General features: G+C 36.3%; 1 protein-coding gene across 1 annotated transcript in view; it reads left to right on the forward strand.

Moving 5' to 3' along the window:
• TMTC2 (transmembrane O-mannosyltransferase targeting cadherins 2) overlaps positions 1-16,666 on the forward strand; it is a 661,377-nt gene that overhangs the window by 557,251 nt on the left and 87,460 nt on the right. The window contains exon 11 of the mRNA XM_007955475.2: positions 13,077-13,140. Coding sequence (XP_007953666.1) covers positions 13,077-13,140 — 64 coding nt within the window. The remainder of the gene's footprint in view (positions 1-13,076; positions 13,141-16,666) is intronic.

Here is a 16,666-nt window from a genome sequence, read left to right on the forward strand (position 1 = left end):
TAACGACAACAACAACAATACAATGTCTGATTTCTTGACTGCTGTTGCATGGGTATTGATTGTGGATACAAATAAAATGAAATCTGACAACTTTAATTTTTCTCCATTTATTGTGATGTTGCTTATTGGTGGTCCAGTTGTGAGGATTTTTGTTTTCTTCATACTGTGGTGTAATCAGGGCTACAGTTATAAAAGGCAAGTTAAAGGATATCTATAGTGATAGGACTGCTCTGTATTTTGACTACCTGTGATGTACACATGTGATAATATTGCACAGGACTGAATACACACAGACTACAAAGAGATAAAGCAAAACTGGGAAACCTGAATAAAACAAGTGAATTATATCAGTGTCGGTAACCTGATTTTCCTGGTTTTACTTTACTTATCTGTGTGTGTGTGTGTGTGTGTATTTAGTCCGGTGCAGTTTCATCACATGTAGATCACATGCAGTCAAAATACAGAACAGTTCCATCACCATATATATGTATATATCCCTTGAATTACCTTTCATAGCCATAGCCCCACCTTTCCCCCTAAGGAGCTAATATTTAAAGTAAATGTAAATTACTTTGGATTTATCATTTGAGATGGTTATTAGAACTGTACCTTAATGACTTACTACTTGTTTTGTGTGTGTGTGTGTGTGTGTTTTAATAAGTTGTGGATAAAATATTTAATGCCAGCCTGAGAGGAAAAAGCATTCTGTGAGTTTTCAGCTAAATTCTCTCACTCCCTGTTAGTAATGTTTGTCATTCTTAAAGCACTTGTTTTAGGATAAACCCAAGAAAGCTGACACCTACAAAGAGAAGTGAGCATTCAGTGGACTACGGGTACATTTATAAAATAAATTGTAGCCTATCTTCAGGAACCTTCAATGCAAGGATAATTTTTAAAAGAGACTTTAATTGCATGACAAGGTTAGATGCTGTTTTAGCAAGAGAATTTTTTTGTTCTTCATGAATAAAACACTAAGCTTTTAGTCACAATAAACCATTTGCAAGGATGGGAAAGCACACGTTTCTAAAGGTTAATTCATTTAATCATAATAAATATTTCACAACACGGTGTTTGACTACATATTAAATCAGTGTATGAAATTCAAGGTCTACCAATGGAAATCTATTATGAGAACATTACAAAACATGTCCTTGGTAAATGTATTACATGTAACTTTTTTGTTGTTGTTAACGTAGTGCTGGAAACCAGGGGAAGGTGGTTATAGATTGATGATATGGAATTATGTAGGATTTATTTTTCAGAACCTTCTCTCTGGAATTCTGCAGTGTGTCAGTCCTTTCATATACTAATTTCATTATGACCACATATCCTACTCAACTTGGTGGCTTCTTCCATTAATGTTTTTGCTTATTCCTGCTTTTTGGCTCCATTAGATTCAAGCATTTCTTCAGTACTTACTGTCTAAACTGAAACACCAGCCTCTTTTAATCAAGAACATTCAGAGTTTTCTTTGCTGAAACAAGTAGGAAAGATTTTTTTTTCTTGAAAAACGCAGCTTTATCAAAACGGTTAGCTGTCTTGCTTATTTACTGCTTTTCATAGTTTCCTATGGGGTTGATACATAGTACTAAGTTGAATTTGATATTAATTCTTCCCTGAAGAACTCTGTTCGACTGAGTGTTATTTAGGAAATAAAATGGGCAAGATATGGAGAGATGTCTCCATTGTTAATGACTTGAATAGCTGGCTTATAATTCAAGATAAAGTCTGAGCACACAAATGTAACTTCCCCTACTTTGCTAATTCCCAGTGAAATAACAAAAGAATCTACTAATGTGGAAAAAGCTGCTCAATCCAAGTTTAAAAAAAAAAAGTTTCTATCTAGATGATATTAGATTGGGAAAAGTGAGGGTCAAGGGCCAGTCACCAAAGGGCAAATCTGTATCTTACTGGAAACTTCAAGAGATATTCTAGTTGTCAGATCTTACACAGAACTTGATTATACTTGGCATAGATAGTTTATTGCGTAAAGATAACAGTCTGATGGTGGCTAATCCTTTCCATGGACAGATATGCTAGTTAGATAGCTTGCATTGCTTCAGGTAATTTTGGGCTGCCAGTTACAAGAAATGAGAAAATGATACTCCAAAGGAGAAGAGTATCAGAGTTATCTACAGGTACTCATCTACTCAGGCCACAGAGCAACTCATGCTCCCTGTAGACAACATAAGGAAACTGACTAAAACTAGAGTGGACTGAAGTTTGTATCTTCTCTCTGAATCATTTGAAATATGAGAAATTTCTAATAGATCCATTTTAACTCTCAATAATGGATAAAGATCTTCCTATCTAAGCAAGTTTCATGTGATTTCCAAAGAAACCAAAAACTTACTGCCATCGAGTCCTTTCTGACTCACAGCAACCCCCATTGGGTTTCCAAGGCTGTAAATCTTTATGGAAGTAGATTGCCCAGTCTTCCTTCTGTAGAGCAGCTGGTAGGTGTGAACCACTGACCTTCTGGTTAGCAGTCAAGTGCCTTATCCACTATGCCACCAGACCTCCAATTTCCAAATACGTGATTTAATTTTGCAGTTTAGATGAAACTGACAAATCAGAAATACCAAAGGAAAAGTCCCTTACTCTAGGAGACTGACATTAAAAGCACAAGAGCCTCTTAGAACATCTCTGATTCCTGTTATCAATGTGATTTAAAGGAAGACTATGTGGTATGGAAGTAGTATCAATGTTTTTTACCATGTATGTTTGACCCTGTACCTCTAGGAAACACAGTAGAATAGTACTTTGTTGCCTTATTTAAAGTGGGGCATGACATGTGTCTTACTTAGATCTTTCAGTATCTGTGAAAGATATGTAAGTCACTTTGTGACCCAAACTGTTAGTCACTGATTTTTCCCTTTTTCGTGATTTGGAGGTTGTGTAAGCATGGATCAAGGTAGATCCTCTGTTACCTCAATCCTCAAAAGACAAATGGGAGACAACAACTCTTCTTACCTGCATTGCATATGTTGCATGAGTGAGAAGTAAACTTTGTTAATTCACTAAGATTTATAAATGGGTCAATATCACAGTATAACTGACCCTATTCTAACTGATGGCACAATACATCTGTGAAAATAAAATAGGTAATTAGAAAAAGGAACAACACAACATCAGAAAAGTTTACTAAGAGATTAATAGGATCTTTGACTATACAACTGTATTTCAGGCAGTATACAGTTGATAAACTGATGCAGCAACTTAATTCTGTGGGTTAAAATAGACTTTATAGATATTTTTCCAGAACTTAATAGAAAAAGCTAAAGACGAGAAAACTATGGCTGAAAGGAGAAGAAATTAGAGGATAGATTAATAACACTATATTTAAACACACACACACATGTAATTGTATTTATGCACATACATACAAACATATATAAAGATACTGTTTAAAGTATATACATGTGTATATATAGCTTTATAGATACTATATGTGTCTGTATATATTTTATATAGTATATATACACATGTTGTTGTTGTTGTTGTTGTTGTTTGCCGTCAAGTCAGCCCCGACTCATAGCGACCCCTCCTTGGGTTTCCGAGGCAGTATCACTACGGAAGTAGGATTGCCCAACCTTCCTTCCGAGGAGTGGCTGGTGGGTTTGAACCGCCAGCCTTCTGGTGAGCAGTCAAGTGCCTTAGGCACATGCTACCAGAGCTCCTATATATACACATAGACGATGTGTATATATATGATTAGTTTATATATATGTAAGGAGCTCTTAGGCATAATGCCTACGGCATTTGATTGCTAACCAGAAGGTTGGTGGTTCAAACCCACCGGCCACTCTGCATAATAAAGACTGGGCAATCTACTTCCATAAATAGTTACCTCCTTGGAAAGCTAAAGGGGGTCACTATGAGTCGGAATCTACTGGATGGTAGTGAGTTTGGTTTTGTTTATACTCTCACACATACACACACATGTATACAGTTTTATCTGTGTATATAAATGTTAATGGAACAGAAATTTCTGAAGGAGCGCATAGGACAAATAACCAATTATCAAGAAATAATTAAAGAAGGTTTCTAAAATAGGAATAAAGCCTTCAGCTATCATACTGAAAGCAAAATAAGTGCAGATAGATCACCTCCTAGGCTTGTTTTCATGTATGCATCGGAATTTTTAGTTACAAACTGCAGAATTCACAGTTGCAAGTTTAAGAAGAAAAAGGGATTCACTAAAAATATTCTGTAGCCCATAGACTCGTGAGTGAACCAGAGGGCTTAGTTGTGTGCAGCAGGAATAATGCTAAAGCACTCAGCAAGACTATTCCTAGGGCTTAGCAGTCTTCATAGTCCATAAAATCTGCCACCACCCCCACAAGGAACCAAGGAAAGCCAGAGCCACGTTTATTAGAGGATGATTCTCCCGTGATGTTTACTTCCGATTTTGAGTCTCTTGAGATTGCATTTGATTGGTGGAGCCTGAGTCTTGTGCTGGCACCTTGGCAGAAAGAAAGTTGGGATATAGAGGAGTTTCTGGATATAGAGGAGTTCTGCCTTTTTTGGGGAAGGTGGGATTCACATTGTGGCTAACTACCAAATTATAGGGAAAGGTAATCATAGATGGTAAGTGGCCTCACATGATGAATGTTGACTATACATATTGACAGTTTTAGTACTTCAAATAGAATGAAAAAGTATCAAAGCATCTAGATGAGAGCATTTTAAAAAGTAGGTTGGTTAGGATCAAAGGAAATATCAAAGGAATTTAAAATACTAGAGCTCAGTAGAGTTATGTCTTTAGAGTTGTAAGAAGGGAGTACTGAAACAATTTTCCTATTAGTAGCATTTTGTATGAATAAATCAATTCCATTTTCTCCCAGAACTGGAAGTGGTAGAGAGCCGGAAGATGCTTGCCACCTGAAAGGAAGGCTGAGACACTAAAAGCAAATTACCATATTCACAGCATTCATAGGTGCAGTTTGTATTGTTTTTCTTTAATCCACTTTCAAGGTAAAGAGGAAAAGTAGTGTTTATTCAAATATCTCTAGTCTGCCTGGCACTATACGTGGTATTTCACAACTACTACTTTCTTAGGTCCAACTGCATACCTGAGAAATAGACACTAATAGTTCCATCTTCAGATATGGATACTGAGCCTCCAGGGAGATTTAATACTTCTCACAGTTGGTGAACCTGGAAGTTAAATTTAGTGTTTTTTGATAACTAGTGTTTTCATTGACTCCTTCAAGTCTTTACAATTAAGAAACTACCCAGAAGTTGTGATGCTTGAATTTATTGATGATAAAGAATTTATAGGAACAGTAACAGGTTACTAAATGTATAATCCTAAGTAGTAAGACCTCTCAAATATTGTTAAATTATCTCTTTATGGTAAATTTTTAAATATTTATAGTTACAGAAGAAAAACTTTTAAGTTTATACTCTCAAAGGAATATGAATTTTTTAGAATCGCCATCAGGGTACAGTGTTTGACAAAGGGCACACTTAAAGCGAGATCACTGTGCACATTAAATTTTTCTAAGCCTGAGGGCCCAAGTTGTTACTGCTACTCAAGACAGTAAGGAATACAAAAATTCACTGCACCAACTTGTTCCCATTGCTTTCCCAATTTCCAGAGAACACAGTGAACGTATTTGAGAGAAGTATATTTTAATTTCTGTCCTCAAAAGTGGTAGCCTTATATAAGTATTTTGAAAATACACAATTTAAATACTCTTAACAGCTTTATAAGTTCCATTGGAAGTAACAACACTGAAATTCTTAAGCAAGAAGGGATCAATTTCAGATTATTTTCCCAAAGCAGGTAAGGAGAAGAAAAAATATATATATATCCAAATATAGCCACATGAATATATGTGTATAATGAGGGTATTGCCCTCTCTACCAGCCAACCAAGGCATTCTAAGCCATATACTTCCATCCTTAACACTTACAGTAATTACCAAAGGTTTGGATAACTTTCAAAAAATACTTGGATTTTCCAGTTATACATTGTATTTTACTATCAGCTGTTGATCAAGCAAAATCTTGTTTTGATTAGATTGTAATAAGTTGTAAAGTCTTTGAAACAAACAAAAAAAAAACGGTGACAGAGGTGATGGTAAGCATCTTCCCATCTAGTGCCTCTCAAACATTAATGTGCATTCAGCTCACTTAGTGATCTTGTTAATATGCATATTCTGATTTAGTAGGTGTCGTGTTGGGATGTATCCCAAAAAGTGTGTGTGTGTGTGTGTGTGTGTGTGTGTGTATATATATATATATATATATATATAAACTGGGCTTGGCCATGATTCTCAATATTGTATGGTTGTCCTCCATTTTGTGATCTGATGTAATAATCCTCCATTTTAAGTGCTGTAAATCCTAATCTCTGTATGCTAATGAGGCAGAATTAGTTTGAGGTGTATCTTGAGTCACAGTCTTATAAGAGGGCGTGACTCATGTCACAGCCTTACAAGAGGGTATGACATTCCAATCTTTCTTACATTACACCCTAGCTTGAATCATACCTTTTATCTTCGGAGAGATTAAAGGAAAAAAAGCGACTAAGAGGGGAGGAAACTCAGTACAACTAAGAAAGAAGAGCCAGGAACAGAGTATGTGCTTTGGAGCCAGTGTCCCTACAGTGAAAACTTCCTAGACCTACAAGAAGATTGATGCTAACACACATGGAGCTCTCCAAGGAACACTGGGTACACAGATATTGAAAGGAGACAAGAACATTTCCCCAGAGCTGAAAGAGAGAAAACTCCTTCCCCTAAAGTTGGTGCCCTAACTACAGTCTTCTAACCTCCCCAATTGTGAGAGAATAAATTTCTGTTAAGCTGTCCACTTGTAGCATTTCTGTTATAACAGCACTTGATGACTAAGACAGGAGGTTTGAATGATACCTGATATGTTGCAATTCTAATATCCTACAGGTGATCCCTATGATGTTGGTTCTTAGACCACAAGAGAAACAAGATCTATTCTCCCTTTTCTCTTTTCACTCCTCCCAACTCCTTTTCTCCACTTAATCATAATACCTTGAAGTGGCAGTTTATTATATATAAATGTTATAGTTGGCATTGCCAATACACATTTATTCCAGTACACAATTTTTTGCAGTACACTCATTATCTTTCTGGATATAGGTTTACCTTTTTTCATAGCAGCCCATGAAAAGTCAAAGGCCATGAAAGAATGGGCTCAGACTCTCAAAAATTTTGGAGAGTTCTGATAAAATTACATTATTAGTCTAATCTTCTGTGTATTGCTACACTTATGCTTTACCCCTCATTTTCTAACTCTCGATATGCATAGGTCATGAAGCCATGTTTGTTCTCTTGACAGAGAAGACGTTTTCTTCTAAGAAGGTTTCATGGTCATAAATAATTTATTGTAGGCATTTCATTGCAAGAATCTTTTCTGCTCCAGTGTTCTTACATGTATGTTACTCTGTTTTTACTCTTTTAAGATTTCCAGTACATTTTTATGGTCTCATTTATTTTAGTTCTATTTCTATTCCTACTGTACAACTTATCAACTGAAATTTAAGTTTAAATTGTACTGCTTTGAGTAACTTAAAACTAAGAATCAGTATAGTGATTGGCAAGAACCCAGAAATTCCCAGCTACTGTTTCCTTTTGTTTGCGTGATACATGAACAAACAGCTCTCTTTTTTTAAGGGCTCTTAGGTTATCTTTGGAAATATTCACCAGTACACACACACACACACACAAACATACAGACAAAAAAAAAAAAACTTTTGTGTAAGGCAAGCAGTAGTTATCCATATTGAATAGTTTTTAAATTAAAAATGGACAAATATAAAGATTAATAACTACAGTTAACCTCTTCTAAATGCTACTAGAAGGAGCTCTGGTAGCACAGTGTCTAAGGCATATGACTGTTAACCAGAAGGTTGGTGGTTCAAACGCCCCAGCCACTCAGCAGAAGCAAGACTGAGCAATCTACTTCCATAAATATTTATCACCTCGGACCCCCAATGAGGGGCATTATGAGTCAGAATCGACTTGATGACATGAGTTTGGTTTTTAAATGCTACTGCAGTTTTTATTTTTTATGCTTTATAGGGGAGTCACTTTAAATTCAGTAACCTTTAATTTTATAATTCTCATAGAATACATAAAAATATAGGTAATTTTAACTGATTCTTTTAATTATACTCTCTTCAGACATTTCACAGAGTACATTAAGCTTTTATTTCAAAACATAATTGAATCCCACATTTCTTTTATGCATCTTTACTTATAAGAATATTGGACCATAAGCCTTTGTTTCAAAAGACACTTTTCTATCATAAAGTAACACCAGAGAGGGAAAATAGATATATTTTATATATCTGTTTGTTTTCACTCTGACCCTGCCTTTTCCCTGATGGCAAGAAAACTAAATCTAAATCCTCTTAATATACAATCAGTGCATGCCAATGAGTTCTTGGGAATTCAGGGTTTATTTTTCAGTCCAGTTTACTAATAATACCATGTAGGCTTCTTTTCTACTTTCTTGACCCTGAGAGGCCACAGGTATTGAGACTAGAGGGAGGGGCCCATGGACATGATGGGCAGAAATTGTTTATAAGAAAGGAACCTCCATCTGGTCTGTAGTGGGTAATTCCATTGTTGGCATGATGATTAAATCCTTACTTTCTAGATATAGGGCATAGTGTTGACCTTTATGGTGTCATGTTAAATGAATTCAGTCACCTACCTGGACTCAACATAGCTTCCTGGTTAAGTGATTTTTCTTACTTACTATTTTATTCTTGTCATTGTAAAGTACCCTGTGGTCAGAATACAAGGTTGTCTACATCTAGACTGGGAGATATCTTGACAGAGGCAATTGCTGACCCCTTTACTCACCTTGTTATTTTCTACCTGGACACATTGGCAACCTATATCTCCCCTCCATATCCAATTGTGATCCCTTATAAAAGGGAGATTGTGAGGGTAGGAAAGTAAGTATCTATCACTTTTTTACTTTACCTCATGCCCTCTTTCTTTGCCTTTTCCCTGAGTTCCTCCTCCCTGCCCTTGTTTGGGAGTTGCTAAGTCACCAACTAGGGAACTTGTAGAATATTTTGGGGCAAAATACAACATGTGTTTCACTCTGATTGATCTTAAAATTCTTCCTCTGCTTCATATGGTTCACTTTTATCAGTTTAGGGGTAGAGTGGGTCAGGAAGTAAACCTTGTAATTGCAAATATCCTCCACCTTCCATATCTCATCTCATACTCAAATAGTGGCCTGTGCGTATAGACAAAGATGTAGTTTCTTCCTTTCTTAGCAGTTGATGTAGCAATGGTCACGATATGTGTGGGGATGGGCTGAGGGAGGTTTGGTGGAGCAAAGGAAACAATATACCATTTGCTATCTCAAGTAATTTGCCATAGAATAATACAGGGCATTTCATTTTTCTCTATCTTCATGTATACAGAGGCGTCAGAATAAACCTGTGGTTTACCGCTTGAACTTTGAGTCCTTGATTTCCATTTCAACCATTTACAAGCTATATAACCTTGGGGAAGTCACTTCTCTAAACCTCATTGTATTTTTCCTTAAAATATAATTAATAATAGTATCTCTTTCATGGCATTGCAATTGGTAGATGAGATAATCAGTTCTTGGTATTTAGAAACTTTCTGCCCCATAATCCAGTAAAATAAAGAGGACACAAAGAAAGGATATGAGCATGCAGGAAAGGGGTATTTTATCAGTATTTTTAAACAGATCCTAGTGGTTCTGGGAACTTGAGTCCTGAAGTCAGTCCTTAATAATATGTTCTTTGAGGTTCTAAACAATAGTTAGTAGAATCCCTACAGCCCCTAGGGAACTTGTAGAATATTTTTAATTTCTTCAGTTTCAAAAGGTAATTAATGATTCAGTCATCTATGCAGTTAAGTTTTATTAAGTACTCCCAGGATGCTACTTGCAGAAGGGACAACGAAATACAACATGTATCATAAAATACACATTGATCAGTTCCTCAAGAGCATTTAATCTTGTCTAGAGAATAAAATAAGAATATACATGAATATTCAGTGGATGAACTGTCATATTCTCTTATCTACACTTTTCCTGTGCTGACATTTAGTGATAAATTTCACCACTGGATTATGAAGCCTTTAAAGAAGAACTAATAACCTTTTTTTTTTTTTTTTTTTTTTTTTAATGTGGAGGTACTTTTTTCACTTGAGTTATCATTTTGAAAGCATTTCATCTAGTGGCTCAGTTTCTCTTTTGATCTTTATTGACCTATCAACTTGAGCATCCATAAAAATGAATTTTAATGATATCTCCAACTTTCCATGTTAGACATCTATTGGTTGATCTTGCTTCAAAGTAACTTACCTTTTTTGTAGTATTAAGTTACTCTAATTTCCTACCTCCATGCCTTTTATTTTCCTCTGGGGAAAATTCTTCAGGGCATGACCTAATGAGTTCTAGTTCACATTTCCAAATGAAACTGAATGAAAGTGATCCTATAATTTGGTGGAGGGAACCTTCATTAAATACCCTACTGAGGGGATTTTTACTGTTCCATACCAGACTAAAGTACTTTTCTTGACCTGTTGAAATTGAACTTGAACATTTATGAGAATATAAATTGCAGTAGCACATTATAACATGTCATGGGCCCTATGGAGCCTTAGGTCAAGGGTTTGTACTTTCTATATAACCCCATTAAAAATAGTAATGTTTCTGATTATTCTTCCTTTAAAAGTTTAGAAAATATGTCTTATTCTCCAGAGAGATGTTATCTTCAGTTATTCTGATAATTTATATGGTTGAATGGGATATGTCTGAATAGTTTTTATTTAGCTTTACCAAAGTGCAAATTCAGTTTTTATAAGTATGGTTAGCTTTCTCTTTTTAAATCTAAATGTGTGACAGTTATTTTTGTTTTCTCCTCTTTATTCCTGATCTCTGTGTCATTTTTATGTTTAAAGTCTTCGAAATATCATGATTTCAAGAGAAAATTTCATTTTAACTGCAGGACCACAAACCATTTACTAAAACTGTACACAGCATAGCTGTGCTATGTGCATCACATGTAGTTGAATAGGGCATTTTTCTTTAGCATTTCTTCTGTACCCCTCAAGTATTTCAACTTACTTTGTAAGAGTTTCTTAAGTCACTTCTTGTTATCTACCATCTTTAAAGGTCTTCTGAAGCAGCATGGCATGATTAATAAACCTCTTGACTTTTTAAAGGGTTATTGCCTGAGTTTCTTTAGAACCATGAAATTTTATTTCTTCTGCTAACAAGTTGGCAGGACTTATGCCTTTGCTGTGAATTGCAAAATTAGGTGATGTACAAGCTTATCTGTAGCATCCAAAGAGCATCTTATTTGGGTAACTTTGCCACTCATGTTATTTGGCTGTAAGCAATAGATACTGACTCTCGTCGCTTGAACACTACAGAATTCACTTCAGGCTGGAGAGCAGGTACTTAAATCAGCAGGAAACAAGGTACCCACTGAGGTCCACAAGCAGGGCATAAAAGCACAGTTCCTTACAGGAAGTCTGCCCAGTACATTAACTCCATTACTTCCACCATTGTGAGTGAATTCTAGACATCCCTTCATCCTTCTATGGAATCAAAGACCTACGTAAGCATATCCAATTAGCTGAGCTCAGGTGTGCCCACTCTGGTGACCAGAAAGCAAGGAAAAGGAGAAACTGGCCTTTTTATTTTCTGTAGACTACACGCAATAGAAGTTCTCTCCTCCACCCCCCAAACTGGAAGGGCAGTGGCTTTCTAGATAGGTACAGAATTTTTAAAACCTGCCAATGCTCCCTGTCTTCATAAAACAATGCCAACTAAGAACTTTGACAGTCTCTAATTTAAAAAAGAAAGATTTGGGTGAGGGGATGGGCATCATGTTGAAGCTAGAGAATCCCAAAGCTCTAACATAATATCCAGGTTAGCTTGGAATTTCATTATTTTTGAAATATTGACGTTGTCAAGGATTTTCTTTTACTTGACTCCACAACCAATGCCCAACAGCAGTGCATAGCAAATCCACTGCAAAAGGCCACTTTAAAATGTTCAAAAGCAAAGATGTTATCTTGAGGACTCAGGTGCACCTGACTTAAGCCATGGTATTTTCAGTCTCCTCAAATGCTTGTGAAAGCTGGACAGTGTAATAAGGAAGACCAAAGAAGAATTCATGCCTTTGAATTATGATGTGTTGGTGAAGAATATTGAATATATCATGAACTACTAGAAGAACACATAATCTGTTTTGAAAGAAGTACAGCCAGAAGTGCCTTGAAAGCAAGGAGGCAAGACTTTGTCTTGAGTTCTTTAGACATGTTATCAGGCAGAACCATTCCCAAGTGAAGGATATCATGCTTGGTAAAGTAGAGGTCAGTGAAAAAAGTGGAAGACATTCAATGAGATGGAATTGCACAGCACACTCACTGCAACGACACTAATCATGGCAACAATTGTGAGCATGGTGCAGGACCAGGCAGTGTTGTGTTGTGTTGTATATAAGGTTACTATGAGTCAGAACCAACTCGATGACACCTAACAACAGCAAGAAGAAGCTTGGAAAAGTTAAACAGCTTTTTAAAATGATAATATATATACAAATTTAAAATAATATCTAGTAAATAATATTGTGTTGAGTTATATAAAATGCTTCAAACATAATTGCAAGCCTTTAATTTTTGATGAGCTTTTTCTACTTGAACAACTTAGTGTTCCATTGATGTGATTGTAATTTATTTTTTAAAGTATTATTTTGCTGTGCAGTGATTCCGTACACTCATTTTCAATTTTAAGAAACCCTGATAGTTCAGTGGTTAAAGCACTCAGATCCAAACCAAAAAGATCAGTAGTTTGAACTCACCAGCCACTCATCGAGAAAAAGATTTGGCAGTGTGCTTCCACAAAGATTACATTCAGATTGCCTAGGGGCCAGTTCTGCTCTGTCCTACAGGGTCACTAGAGTCAAAATTGGCTCAATCACAGTGGGTTTAGTTTTTCAGTTTACCTGCTATTTTAAATTAAATGATATATTTTTATTTTCTTTCTCTCTCTCTCTCTCTTTTTTTTTTTTTTTCCTTTAACAGACAGGCTAGCCTCAATGAAGCAGCTGAGAAGTACTATGACTTGGCCGCCAAGCTGAGGCCTAATGTAAGTACTTTTCCAATGAGAAGTATCACTGAGGGACAGACTCAGAGCATGTGATTGTTTTGAGGACTTGGGAGTATTTTCGTACTTTTTTTTTTCCCTCCCTCTCTCTCTGATCTCTTATTCTGAGTACACACTTAATGGCTAGTTTAGCACTAAGATCTGCCAGTCTCCAGCTTCTTTGATTTTTCAGAAGTGAAAATTTCCATGTTTTCTAGTGTGTATAATACACCATAAATTTTATCATTTGTGTACAGGTTTTGGCATTACTAAGTACTTTGCATCTGGGTGACTTTTACAATTTATTTCTTGAACATTTTTTTTTTTCTTTTGCCATTGTGTTAAGTACCTACCTCTACATCATAAATAGTTTTTTGATTCTTACTTGCAGTCAAACCTCCTTTAGCTGTGTGCCTCTTTCCTATTCCATAAGCCTCATTTGTAATAACTGTTGCTTTTCAACTTTATCCAGAATGCTTCATTAGAATTTTCCTTGGATAGTCATACTTAAATAAAGTAAGATGGATATAAATCAGATCATTACTAGTGAAATAGAGTTATCATTTGTGGGAAAATAAAAATTGGTTTTGTATCAGTCTTCTAAAATACTTTATTTGCAGCACATTGCCTTCTGCACATTGCCTTTATACATTCTGCACTATGTCTCCAACACTAAAACCCTCTACCCTGACCTCCTCTCTGGATCTAGACCATCTGTTGAAAAATGTAATTTGAAACACCAAAGAATGTACACATGTTCTGTAACTAAAAATAATGGGATCAGACTCATTTCTTTACACTAACTCATCCATTGGGCCAGCGTGCGCAGATTACTTGCTTTGTGATAGGATGCCAAGATGTCATATCCTACAAGACAATACAGTATGGTGGTGAAGACTGAACATAATCAACTAATTCAAATACAGTGTGGTGATCCCCACAAAAAGGCATATACAGTGCTGTGGGAGCACATGAGGGGTGCATTTATGCTCCCTGAAAAAGGCCTACAGAGGGCTTATCTTTTATTAGGAGATTCAAGTGCATGTAACCTCAGCCCTGAATCTAAGTGGTCCCACTTTTGTTAAATATGAGTTGCTTCAAGAATTTAAAAGGAGCTCTGGTGACACAGTGCCGAAGGCATTTGATTGCTAACCAGAAGGTTAGCAGTTCAACCCCACTAGCCCCTTCACAGAAGGAAGATGGGGAAATCTACTTCTGTAAAGATTTGCCTTGGAAACCCAATGAGGGTATATATGAGTCAGAGTCGACTCGATGGCAGTGGTTTGGTTTTGTATTTTCCAAGAATTGAGGAGCTGTTTGCAACAGAAAAAAAAAAAAAAAAATCAATAATTACGTTAGGAAGAAAAATAACAGCTAAAATTCATTGCACATTTACTATGTGCCGGGCACTGTACTAGGTTCTTCACATGATTGCTCTCATTCAGTTCTCACAACAGCCCACTAAAATACTTTAGGATCCCCATTTTGTGAAGCTAAGAGAAGTTAGTAGTATACCCAGTATCACAGCTAGAAAGTGGTGGAGTCATATTCTAGCCTTGCATGTATAAGATGAAAAAAAAATGCATCCGTGTTTGAGGGAAAAAAATGCAAGCCAAATGTCTGAGAAACAAAATAATGATGGTTCTCTTGCTTATTTTTTCAGTATATAATTTTAGAATATGTATTTCAGTATATAATTTCAGAGTATCACAATCCTGGGTGTGCCATTTGCACTTGATTATGAATCTAAAGTTTGGCCATTTGAACACACCCAGCAGTGTTGTGGAAGAAAGGCTTGGTGACCTGCTTCCATAACGATTGTTGTTAGATGTCTAGTTGATTTCTATTCATAATGATCCCATATGCCACAGTAAAACTGCCCCTTAGTGTTGTGTAGGCTGTACTCTTAAAGGAAGCAGGTCACCAGGTCTCTCTCTCTTAGAGTTGCTGGGTGGGTTCAGACCACCAGTCTTTTGGTTAGCAGCTGGGTTGTTCCACCAGGGCTTCTTTCTATAAAGATTACAGACCAGAAAACTCATAACAACTGCAACCCCTCCTTGGGTTTCCAAAGCAGTATCTCTATGGAAGTAGATTGCCCAGTCTTCCTTTCCAAAGAGTGGCTCGTGGGTTTGAACAGCCAACCTTCCAGTTAGCAGTGAAATGCCTCAGGCACTGTGCCACCAGAGCTCCTTAAATATAATAAATGGTAAAGTTTAAACTTTATTCATTGAGTTACCAATCACTTGAATGTCACTTCTATTTTTGTTAAGTGATTGGTCAAATGATCTTCTTCAGTACATTATAATGGATTGGTGAAGAAAGAGCTATCTGAGTTATCTCACCTGCCCCTAAAATAGAAAAGATACTGAGGCATGATAAGATTTAAGCCTGATTTAGAAGATTGTTTATTTTAAGTGACTAGTCAATCATAAAGTAAATACTTAATCTTTAACCTAAACCTATTTTTCTCCAAAACCCAGAAGTTTTCTTTGTAAACATGCTATAGGCTGCTTTTGAACATTGTTTTATGCTAATAGTGATTTCCTTATCTGGAAACAATATATATTTCATAGACTTGAATAAAATGCCATGTTCATATTTAATAATAAGTAAATGATGTTATAATTGATGGATAAGCAAACTTGATCTTTTCCTAATTTATTTATGTAGATTGTGTTTTGGTTTTCTGAACATAGACTGTTGTTGTTGTTGTTGTTATGTGCCGTCGAGTCGGCCCCAACTCATAGCGACCCCTCCTTGGGTTTCCGAGGCAGTATCACTACGGAAGTAGGATTGCCCAACCTTCCTTCTGAGGAGTGGCTGGTGGGTTTGAACCGCCAGCCTTCTGGTTAGCAGTCAAGTGCTTTAGCCACTATGCTACCAGAGCTCCCGAACATAGACTGTTGTTGTTGTTGTTATGTGCCGTCGAGTCGGACCCGACTCATAGCGACCCCTCCTTGGGTTTCCGAGGCAGTATCACTACGGAAGTAGGATTGCCCAACCTTCCTTCCGAGGAGTGGCTGGTGGGTTTGAACCGCCAGCCGTCTGGTTAGCAGGCAAGTGTCTTAGATAGACTAGGTAAGTAAAAACTCACCAACTCAGGTTTGATAAAATAAGAACTATGGAAATAATTTTCCATTTTGAAATTATGAGATCTACTAAATAATAACCAATGTTATGATTCATTAGTAATTATACATCTTTTCTAAATTAAAGCATCCATTTAACATTAATTTTGCTCATCACTGTTTATTTTCTTTGTTCATACAAACATCCTGAATTAATTCTATAACTAAATAAATTTTGCTTATCTGCTTATACAGTGAGAACATGGCAAATAAGCCCAACCCCTATTCCCTATTTAAATATTTGACTCTCTTTCCTATTTTTCTCATCTACATGGTGGGGTTATTATTATTATTATTATTATTTATAAAGCATTCTTTTTCTGCTGTTTAACTACCCTAACTACAACAACAGCTGTATGTGGGCAATTGTACGAACCTTTTGGCAAAGCTCATGACAGATC

Source organism: Orycteropus afer, unplaced genomic scaffold, assembly GCF_000298275.1.
Source record: "Orycteropus afer afer isolate SDZICR_OR568_19922 unplaced genomic scaffold, OryAfe1.0 scaffold00504, whole genome shotgun sequence".
NCBI lineage: Eukaryota > Metazoa > Chordata > Mammalia > Tubulidentata > Orycteropodidae > Orycteropus > Orycteropus afer.